Source organism: Hyperolius riggenbachi, chromosome 4 (genome assembly GCF_040937935.1).
Source record: "Hyperolius riggenbachi isolate aHypRig1 chromosome 4, aHypRig1.pri, whole genome shotgun sequence".
NCBI classification, from domain to species: Eukaryota; Metazoa; Chordata; class Amphibia; order Anura; family Hyperoliidae; genus Hyperolius; species Hyperolius riggenbachi.
The window spans coordinates 119,579,493-119,591,629 of NC_090649.1; the positions used below are offsets into that span (position 1 = coordinate 119,579,493).

At 43.8% G+C, this 12,137-nt stretch overlaps 1 protein-coding gene across 1 annotated transcript in view; it reads left to right on the forward strand.

Moving 5' to 3' along the window:
• The window catches only part of PAK2 (p21 (RAC1) activated kinase 2), a 108,788-nt gene that overhangs the window by 74,321 nt on the left and 22,330 nt on the right, over nt 1-12,137 (forward strand). Inside the window, exon 2 of the mRNA XM_068280454.1 lies at nt 8,175-8,386. Within this exon, the coding sequence (XP_068136555.1) occupies nt 8,197-8,386 (190 nt within the window). The 5' untranslated portion in view covers nt 8,175-8,196. The remainder of the gene's footprint in view (nt 1-8,174; nt 8,387-12,137) is intronic.

Here is a 12,137-nt window from a genome sequence, read left to right on the forward strand (position 1 = left end):
AAGGGCAATTAATGCTTACAAGCACCAACCGACACAAGATCACTTCTCTACCATACAACAACTCAAACTTGACATCCGTTCCCTACAGTCCTCACAACTTGAGAAGAGCCTGAAATGGAATAGGCAGCTGTTCTTCGAAAGAGGCAATAAACCGCACACCATATTAGCCCGAAAACTTAACCCACAGAGTGTTCAACGAACAATATACGCTATGAAAGACACCCAAGGGGTTACCCACTACGACCCCGCTAAGATTGCGAGCGTATTTGCCTCCTTTTATGAACAGCTGTACAAGCTACCTGACCCCTCAGCTAACCCACAATATTCAGAAAAAGTATCTTCTTTTTTAGAACAGCTCAATCTCCCCAAATTAACAGAGGAGGACTGTAGGGTACTCAACTCCCCCATAACTACAGCTGAAATGTTAGAGGTCCTTAAAAAACTGCCCTCTTCCAAATCCCCGGGCCCAGATGGCCTTCCATACTCCTACTATAAATTGTTCCAATCGATCCTCATCCCACACTTAACTGTGGCCAACAAAATTATGACAGGTGAAAGCCCACCCACGTCCATACTTAACTCTCTCATCACAGTTTTACCCAAAGACGGTAAGGACCCTCAACTCCCACAAAGCTATCGTCCCATTTCCCTCCTAAACTCTGACCTAAAAATAATTACAAAAACCATAGCCAATCGTCTAAACCCTATCCTGGTCAGACTCATAAACAACGACCAAGTCGGTTTTATTTTAGGTCGCCAAGCGGGAGATAATACTCGCAAAGCCATTAACCTTATATCTTTGATGAACAAATTAGACAAACCTTCTCTGCTTCTAAGTTTAGATGCAGAGAAGGCCTTTGATAGACTCCACTGGTCCTTCCTATTTAAAGTCCTCGAACATCAGGGTTTCCCAGGACCCTTCCTCCACCTAGTTAAATTTCTCTATTCATCCCCAACGGCCCTAATAAAGCTTCCTTTCGCTCCCTCTAAACCACTCCAAATACACAATGGGACAAGGCAGGGCTGTCCTCTTTCCCCACTCCTCTTTGCGCTCAGCATAGAACCTCTTGCTGAGGCTATCAGACAGAACGCCAATATTAGAGGCATTATACATGGTAAACATGAATATAAAATCTCCCTATTTGCAGACGACATCTTATTGTCCATAATAAACCCATTAACCTCACTCCCGGCCTTACATGACACTCTAAACGTATATGAATCCTTATCAGGCTTTAAATTAAACCAAGACAAAACAGAGGCTCTACCTATAAAAGTACCTCCAAGCCTTCTCACTTCCTTACAGACATATTTCCCTTATAAGTGGCAGACGCACTCTATTAAATACTTAGGAATTCATCTCACCCCCAATTATAATACCCTATATAAATGCAACTTCTCTCCCCTTATTCAACGGATTCTTCAGGACCTACATAAATGGACGGCATATAAAATCTCCTGGCTAGGCCGGATCTATGCTCTAAAAATGAATATTCTACCCAGAATACTGTACTTATTCGAAACCTTACCAGTCCTTGTCCCATCCTCTCAGCTGACATCTCTTCAAACGGCATTCCACAAATTTGTTTGGAATCACAGACGACCAAGAGTCCATAAAAACATTCTTACCTCTCCCAGGGAGCAAGGTGGCCTGGGACTACCACTCCTACGCTACTACTATTACGCTGCTCATCTGCGTCAGTTGTCAGAATGGTCCAACCTCAGAGTACATACAAAATGGGGTCTTATTGAAGCGACTAGCATGCTACCCATCTCCCTAGCTTCTTTACTCTGGTCTCATACCACCCCAAAAATTCCACAACAGTATCTACTCCCCACCATCAAATTTACTTTACACATCTGGCGAATTGTGGCCCCGATGGGTAGGCTGAAGTCCTCCCCCTCACCTTTACTACCAATACTGGGTAACCCCAACTTTACTCCAGGCCTCTCCAAGTCCTTCATGAACACCTGGTTCACACTAGGCTTTTTTAATCTCAGCAATTGGATCCATCCCCTCACAGGGAAAGTGTACACTAGGCCGCAGCTCGAAGATAAAATTAACTTTAATATGCAGCGGACCATGGAATATAATCAAATTATTCACTTTATAAACTCAATTGTCCGCAAACCCTTAACTACCCCTTTTTTCTCCCCCTTTGAGAGACACTGTAACCGTAATGGACATCAAAAGGGCTTAATTTCGCAAATTTATAGAATCTTAATGACCAAATCGGGAACCTGGACCCCAGACCACCCATATATGTCAAAATGGTCTTCCTCATTGTCCACTCCTATAACTATAGAAGATTGGGGAAAGATTTGGGAAAACGCCAAACACTCCTCATTATGCATACAAATTAGAGAAAATATTTACAAAATTTTGTTTCGCTGGTATCTCACCCCAGAAATACTGTCTAAAGTATACCCTGGTACTTCGGATTTATGTTGGAGGGGCTGTAATGACGTGGGATCGCTAGAGCATATCTTCTGGCTGTGTCCCTTGTTGACCCCCCTGTGGTCCAAGGTCCAAGAAATCATTACCTCAATTACGGGCGTCACAGTACCACTTGATCCCCTATACACGATTCTGGGCAAACCTCTCCCAAAGGTGAACAGATATACAAATCGCCTGATCAATCATATACTAACGGCAACCAGATTAACTATTGCTTCCTCTTGGAAAAATATAGCCCCCCCAGATATCTCTGAAGTTATTCTTAAGGTTAATTGGACCAGGTCCATGGAAGAATTAACAGCATCCTTAAGGGACACACAAAACAACTTCCACAAAATTTGGGACTCATGGCCCTACTCATCTCCCATCTACCACCCCCCATAACTCAATAATTCCACACCCTTCTCACCATGTTATAAGCTGAACCAAAGATGGATACCGTGACTCCAACAAGACACTTTTATGTCTATCCAGCATAAGGCCCTGACTTGAACAGCTCTCTAATGTCTAATATATGATGTACGATGACTGTAGCAATGGCTAACCTTCAATCTCTTCCTAGAACGATCACCTTTCTCTTTTATATCTCATATCTCCACAGATTAACCACTATCCTTTTTCTTCTCTGTCTAGTTATAGTTATACCTTTCTAATAAAGAATCCATAAGTTTCATTGGACTTCAACTTCACAAGAGTTTTGAACCACTCAATTCCCATGGATGGAAAACTAAGCATATATAGTAAAGATAAAAAAGTTGTACTAGCTCTTCATTACTATGTTGTTATCTGATGGTCAAACTATAATTGTAAACCATAGAACTTTTTGTACAATATCATCTAAGTCCAAATACTCTTGCTTTATATTACTATATGGTTCTTACTTGTAGCATAATGCATCTTGTTATGTTTTATTGAAAATCAATAAAAAAAAAAGTATGACAAAAAAAAAAATATATATTGCCTTCCAGCTACACCAACGAATTAGTTCGTTTCTCGATAGCGCTAGCGCTATCGCAGATACTTTCAGCACAACACAGGTCCCAACCGCTGCCTAACACTGTCACAGGAGCCCTAGTGGCTGACCGCACTTAGCCTTCTAAACGCTGCCAGCGCACAGATCGTGCGAACTCTGGTCGCAGTCAATGCGCAGGAACCGTTAAGAATTAGCCGCAGACAACTCAGAAGGGAGCCTGTGAGACACGGGTAATTACAACGTCACCTACTGGTTCAGAGTAAACTGCCACCACCGCGGTTACCATGGGACCGTGGAGCCCACTGACTGACTGACTAGTCCTGCGAATAAAACGGTTAAACACACGGTATTCTGTCTAGCCAACAACAAACAGTAGCGTATCTTCAGAGACCCGGGATCAGTTCTGTGTGTGTGCTGATAAGCAGGGTAGCGGACAGTGAATGACTTGGAGAAAGTAGTTTATTCACGCAATATAAATAATTAATATATACAGACAATTATTAAAATCACAATTATTAAGACAGTAATAGCCAGTATAAAAAATAAAAGAAGGGAGAAAAATACTTAGTTCCTGGAAAGATGTCCTTTTTGTGGGAAAACAGAGTTCTGGGTTTCAATTTGAGTTCAGAGTTCAGACCAGGTGGATGCCAGCATATCCTCAAGCTGGCATCTGATGAGTTCAAGATGTTTCAGTGTGGAGGACACTGAGTTTGGGTCCTCTGCCATTCTTATGCCCCTGCTTCAGTAGGAGGGAGTGAGGGCGGGGAGCCATACACCCCCTTAGAAGATGAGATGAGCCCTCCCCTTGTCCTGGGGGCTAGAAATCATATCTACCCATATATGGGCTCTATCTCACAGAACCGTACAGGTCAGGGCAGATTTATTAACCTTTTCAGGTCTGTCTCGATTTACCCAGCGCCCTGATACCAGACATGAGGGGTGGGACCCCTGTGGTATCATCAGGGCATTTTCAAACTGCCTAACTGGCAGTCCTTACCTCAGAATGTTCTGAAACTTCCTCAGAACCAGCACCGGGGCTCATGCTACACTTCCCCCACGTTTGGCGAAGCTGCCATCTCAGGAACCCCAGAAATATGACAGATCTGGGAAGTTATGGATTATGCTATGAGACTCAGGTTTATTCAGGATGTGTTCTAGCTGCTAACTTCCCTTTGATCTTTACCAGTGAGCAAGGTGTCAAGACCTGCCGGAGATTTGTAGCCTGCCTGGCTGCACCTAGGCATCCTGATCACCCCTTGGTTAATTAACATCTACATGAGATCAGCTAGGTGTCACCTTATACCTGATGGATGGGCCATCCGCACAGCTTGAAGCCAGGGGCTCTCTGGGCCCAGGCTCATTAGCATATCAAAAGAGCCATCCAGCCTTTAGGATGGTGCTCTATCTGCTAAGAAAAGGACTTCAGCTCCCCCTACACACTCAACCCAGATTGTATCGATTTGAAGCGCAATCGATGCAGGGAATCGAGTGCGATCGCTTTTTCTTCACGGGCGGTTACAGGACGCGCCTGCGGCCCCGCAACCGTCCGTGACAGAAAGCTTGTGCAATATCCTCAAATATATAGTGTGAACAGGATCTAAGTGCGCTTCCATTTACCCAGCATGCTGTCTGTGATCTGAGAAGTCCTTCCTCTGTTCTGAAGTACTTCCTCTCCTCTGAAGTACTTCCTCTAAAGCTGCTATTTGATTTCCTTCCACACTGAACACACCTTCTGTCACTATAGGTACTGTATATTCTGGCGTATAAGTCTAGTTTTTAACCCTTGAAAATCGTCTGAGACGTCAGGGGTCGTCTTATACGCCGGTTGTCATTGATGCCGGGTGATATCCCTATATGCCCTATCATGTTACCGACTCTCAAATCTTGCTGCTGAGGACTGTAGTGAAGCATGGCAGGTGCACATGTATGAGATCTGAGAGGCAGAGAAGGAGGTAAATAAGATACAAGGGTGAAAGAGGCATGTTTTATGAGCACATCGCTATCTATTCTTCCATTCTGCTCTGATATACAGGTAGACATGGAGAGCTGATCAATTTGCTTAGGGAGAGGGAGAGTTGACCAATCCAACCAGTCAATCACCTATATACAGTTATATTCTGGGTACCACATACAGCACAGCGCCAGTATCTGTTCATACACAGCACCAGTATATAATGTTTTTTTTGTTTTGTTTTTTTACTCTGTGTGTTGGAAGAGGGGTAGTCTTATACGGCGAGTATATCCCAAACTCTTTAACTGGAAAAGTTGGGGGTCGTCTTATACGCCAGAATATATGGTATTAATGGGAAACCTGAAGTGCTATGGATATGGATGCTGCATTGTTAAAAAAAAAAAAAAAAGTATGCCTGGCTGTCCTGCTGGTCCTCTGCTTCAAATACTCTTAAAGAGAATCTGTATTGTTAAAATCGCACAAAAGTAAACATACCAGTGCGTTAGGGGACATCTCCTATTACCCTCTGTCACAATTTTCGCTCCTTGCTGCATTAAAAGTGGTTAAAAACAGTTTTAAAAAGTTTGTTTATAAACAAACAAAATGGCCACCAAAACAGGAAGTAGGTTGATGTACAGTATGTCCACACATAGAAAATAAATTCATACACAAGCAGGCTGTATACACCCTTCCTTTTGAATCTCAAGAGATCATTTGTGTGTTTCTTTCCCCCTGCAGCTATCTTCCACTGAAGTGTCAGGCTGTTTCTTCCTGCAGAGTGCAGACAGCTGTGCCTGTATGTAATTCCTCAGTATGTGAAAGCCCAGCCAGCTCAGAGGAGGATTTATCCAGCTTGTAAAAGATAAGAGAGAAGAGAGAAGCTGCTCTAATCTAAATAACACACAGGCAGTGTGCAGAGAGGGGCCAGGAGGGGGGAGATGCATCACAGAACCACAACACTGAAGAACTTGGCAGCCTTCCAGACACAGGCTGACAAGTCTGACAAGAGAGAGATAAGTTGATTTATTACAGAGATAGTGATAGTAGAACGTGCTGCAGTAAGCCAGAACACATTAGAATAGCTTTTGGAACTTGTAGGATGATAAAAAACAGGATGCAATTTTTGTTACGGAGTCTCTTTAAGGCCTATTTCCACTGAGTCTGAGCTGAATCTGCAGCATTTCCCCGCATGCAAGAGGGGTGGGGAACCGCTGCCAGATCGCACTGCAGTGTGGGAATCTGGACTGTATGCTGCAGATTTCTGCAGCACATGGCTGAGTCACTGTAGCTGTAGGTGGCATGGCTCAGTGACTGAATCGGAAACTGCCGCAGCTCCTAGTGGACACCGGCCCTTAGCCATAGACCCTGACAAAGCATGCCTGTCAGATGTTTGAAGTCTGGCTGGATTAGCCACATGCTTGTTTCAGGTGAGTGATTCAGACACTAAAGCAGCCAAAGAGATCAGCACAATGCCAGGCAACTGGTATTGTTTAAAGGACAACAAAAGTGTGAGAGGGATAGAAGGGCTGCCATATTTGTCCTTTTAAGCAATACTAGTTGCCTGGCAGCCCTGGTGAACTGTTTGGCTGCTGTAGTGCCTGAATCACATCAGAAACAAACATGCAGCTAATCTTGTCAGATTTGACAGAAATGTCAAACACCTGATCTGCTGCATGCTTGTTCAGGGGCTATGGCTAAAAGTATTAGAGGCAGAGGTTCAGCAGGACAGACAGGCACTCTAAACTGTTAACAAACAAAGACAACTGAAATGAGCATGATATGGAGGCTGCCATATATATATATATTTCCTTTTTAGCAGTACCAGTTGCCTGGCTGTCCTGCTGATCCTCTGCCTCTAATACTATTAGCCATAGCCCCTGAACAAGCTTGCAGCAGATCAGGTGTTTCTGACATTATTTTCAGACCTGAAAGGATTAGCTGCATGCTAGTTTCTGGTGTTATTCAGACACTACTGCAGCCAAAGAGATCAGCAGGTCATCCGGGCAACTGGTATTGTTTAACAGGAAATAAATATTGCAACCTCCATATCTCTCTTACTTCAGTTAAAAGTTTACTTTTAAGTTCACTTTAAAATTAAATAAACATGGCAGCCTCCATATCCTCCATGTTTCCTTTAAACCTTTTATGAGTAAACATTTAATATATGCTTCTCACACTGAGAGGTATGTTTTATAATGTTAATCCTTTTTATTTATACATTATCTTCTGTGGTGCTCCCCCAATTAAAAACACAGTTGCGTGTACAAGTGAAGTACAACACATTTGTACATAAAGGGGCTATAACCAAGGGGGGGGGGGGGGGCTGCACAAATGAGCTTACAATCAGCATGTTATAAAACAGAAGTTCTGCTTTGAAGGGCCAATAAGGAAACTTGAACATATACTTTCCTAGCTGATTTACATGTTCAAATATTAGTTCTAACTTAAATAGAGCTTGCGGTGTCATTTAGTACTTTCTAATAAAGTCCATCACCTGTTAAGAACAATAATTATTTTCCCTTTGGGCTTTTCAAACTAGAGCATTGTGTTTGCGCTTGCATTGGTTTTTGTTTCCTGCACATAATACCTTTTCTTCTGGGTTTGTCTCCCATTCATGGCTATGAATAGGGAAAAAACCTGTGTTAAAAAAAATCCGCCACGCATGCATATACAAGGCATACATGTGCGTGGCTTCACTGAAGTTTGTGCTATGCTCTTGTAAAAATCGCACCCCAATGTGTAAAGTGTGAAAGAGGCATTTGGTATTTACTCTGACTCTCTTGTCATTCTAGGTCTGACTGAGCTCCAGCAACCATGTCTGACAATGGAGAACTCGAAGATAAGCCGCCAGCCCCACCAGTGCGAATGAGCAGCGCAGTCTTTAGTGGAACAAAAGCGGATCCACTCTCAAGTAATCACAGCCTGAAACCCCTCCCACTCATCCCTGAAGAGAGGAAGTCCTCCAGAAACAAAATCATATCCATCTTCTCTAGCAATGAAAAAAGTGAGTTGTCTTTAGTAATCATATGAAGCCCTCGTTGTGGAACCTGTTTACCTGCATGTGAACGTATCAGGACATTTTTTCCTCTCCTGACTCGGACGTACCTGTGTCTCCATGGAATTGCTTATCGCTGTTCTTTTTCCTTTGTCTCCCCCACCCCTGTGTTGTCTTCATAGAAAATAATATTATTGTTTGGCTTTTATTTTCTCAGGCATGTAGCAGAGAACATTGAGCCGTTCAGGTCACAAATTGTCTCTCAGTAGGACTTACAATCTAATATCCCCATAGTCTAGGTCCAGTTTTGCCCCAACTGCTTAGGCTGACTACTGTAATCAGGGCCGGATTCACCATAAGGCACGGTAGGCATGTGCCTAAAGGCACCTGATGATGGAAAGGCGGCTCACTCCCCTCCATGAGTGCCTCACTCTCGTCTTTCCCTGTGCAGATGCCCAAGTTGAGTTTAAATGAGGCTACTCACCTGACTCTCAGCATTCCACTGATGAGATCTACCTTCAACTGGGGAACCTCCAGATACCTAATACTGAGAGAACCTCTGGCTACTTAATACTAATAATTATTACTACCTAATAATAGCACCTGTAGCTACCTACGCCAGGAAATGGAAGTAAGGGAGAAGTGACAGCTGGGCCAGCCAACACACTTGCGGTGCAGTTCGGTGGGGGTTTGTAGGTTCATGGATGGCAAAGTCTAGGGTGCCAGGATATCTGTGCCTATAGGCTCCTGTGATGTAAATCTGGGCCTGACTGTAATCCTAGTCTAGCCAAATAGGTGAGTTCTAGCCCTCACCGGTGAAGAAACTGAACTTTTTGCGGATGTGGAGCACTCACTGGATATTGTTGTGTTAAAGAATATTAGACAGCTCGAAACCAGAGGCGCACCTATCTGCTGGGCTGGAAGCCCATTTGTCACGGACTGTTTAATATTTATATAATATTGTATAAATCTGTGACTGGTGTTATATAACAAGTTAACCCGTGTGTGGGGGGTAAGGTTTCTTGCTACAGAGTGGTAGGGGCTTTTTCACTCGATAGCGCTGTATTAGTAATAGACAGCAAACCATGTTGCCTGCCTCTGGCTGCAGCAGTAGCTTGAATGGAACTCTTAAAGGGAACCTAAACTGAGAAGGATATGGATTTTTCCTCTTAAAATAATACCAGTTGCTTGACTCTCCTGCTGAACCTGTGTCTCTAAAGGTGCGTACACACGCACTACTATAAGGAACGATGGGTCCGTCAGACCCTCCCGCTGGGCGGCATTCCAGCTGGAACGGTCTGTCGGACCTGTCGTTCGTTATAGTAGTGCGTGTACGCACCTTAATACTTAAAGCCTCAGCCCCTCAACAAGCCTGTAGATCAGGTGCTCTGACTGAAGTCAGACTGAATAAGCTGCATGCTTGTTTCAAGTGTGTGATTCAGCCACAACTGCAGCCAAAGAGATCAGCAGGGCTGCCAGGCAACTGGTATTGTTTAAAAGGAAACATCCATATCCCTCTCAGTTAAGGTTCCCTTTAAATCAACCTGTGATTCTAACAGATGTTTCGCTATCAGGGCAATGATTGCAGCTTTCAGCCACACTCCCTTACCATTTCACACCCAAGAGACCTAATTTTGGGTGGAGCTGATCTCACAACCTCCTGTATAGACTGCTGGTCTGCAGTTTAGATTTGCAGTATTATTTTTATAGTAACTGTACTAAATGTTGTAAGTTCTTATGCATTGATATAGTTGCTCCTGTAGCAGTTCCATTTGATCTTGCCCCATTGTTGACTGAGATATAGATAATTACGCCAGGCATTCTTGACACAATTTAGAATAGGCTTACAATTTCAAAATTGCGTACTACTCTAGAGGTGAAGCTGGTATTTAGGGCGCAAGGACAAAAGTCTCGACTCGGAATGTTACAGCCAGATAGGAAATTATTGATATCTATATTGCCCGAGTCTCTCTCAGCCGGGTGCTCCATCTGGCTAGTTATGGTGACCACCTGGCTGTCATCGGCTCACCTCCTTCTATGCTGTAAGCAGAGTTGCTCACAGAAGCACCGGCCCTGCATTCTGTCATCTCGCCCTACCTGGCTACTTTTTCCTGCCACCCGGCTACTATTTTACGCCACCAAGCTGGAAAAAATTTCTGAGGAGAACTCTGATATTGTAGCTAAAGGACAGCTAGAGGTAGCAAGATGAGAGGACATATAAATAAATTAAACAAATTATATACTAAATAGACTTATGACATTCCCGATATAATGGGAAAATTGGAGCTTTGTACTCAATATGTATATACTCAATATATACATCAAAATATTCATAGAGAAAAAGCATAGAATAATTTGGCTAAATATTTTACATTTCAAATATCAGCTGACAGTATGTTTGACTAACCTTCTCCTTGTAGAGACTTGTTGATGATTTGATCCACCTTATCAGTCTTATGTTACGTCAGGGATTGGCCAGAACATCCACATTTGAAGGGGTCATACATGCTTTATCTGGTAGACTCTGGCAGGGCTGAGACAGAGGCTGGGGAGGCACCAGCTTCTGGGCGCATAGCCCTCAGGGTGTTCCTATGGCCCCCTACCTTTAGAAGCCTGTCTTGTTCAGCTATATTTCAGATTCTTTGAAGGTGCTACTCACCTCTCCACTGCGCTGGGATCTTCAGTCATGTCACAGGCTCACAGCATATCCTTTCTATGTCGGCCTCTAGTTGTGTCTCTCATTACATGCATCACCAGAGGGAGACATAGCGAGCTGATACTGTGAGCCTACGATATGGCTCAAGATCCCAAGGCAGAGGAGAGATGAGACGCACTACTACATCGCTCTACTCGCCACTCTGCCTAATACTGGGGGCGAGTCTATTCTAGGGATGGGGCTCCCTGCCTACTACTGGGGACACATCTGGCTACCTATATGGGGGGAGGGGGGCAACTTACTTAATAGTGGAATCTCATCTATGACTAAGGGCCCATTCAGATCAGAAATGCGGATGGCCATGCGTGCAGAACGCGTGCGGACCGCAACGCGTACGAACGCATGGCCATCCGCGTTTGTGTGCGTTGCGTGGCTGATCCCATCACTGAAAAGTGAATGGGACAGCCACGCGTTTTTGCAAAATCTGCGTGCAGCATGCGTTCCCGGACCGCACAGGTCCGGAACGCATGCAGTGTGAACATCAGACATTGCACTCTATGCAATGTCTGATGTCGTGCGTATCGGCCACCTGCACGCGTTTCCAAAACGCGGCTGGAAACGCGTGCAGTGTGAACGGGCCCTTACACTGGGGTGGGCACAATTTCAGGGCGGGGGCCAGCCTCCAGTGCTGAAGAACCTTGTCTGGTATTTATCTGGACATATTAGTAAACCTACACCTGTGCATAACATCAACAATAATATTAATAAGCACATCTGCAGGGGAAACTCGCAAAATTAGAGTATCATGCAAAAGTTTGTCAGTAATTCTGAACCTGCCTGAGACCATTTAAAGGCCAAGGAACCCTTCGCAGGTGTTTAGGATTAATTAGCTGATTAGAGTCTGACACTCCTGAGCCTAGAATATTGAACCTTTTCACAATAGTCTGACTTTGAGTTTTTGATTTTGGGATTTCCATAAGCTGTACACCATAATTAACAAAATTATAACAAATAAAAGTTTGAAATATCTGGCTTTGCATGTACTGAGTCTATTTCATATATTAGTTTCACCTTTTAAGTTGAATTACTGACATAAATGAACTT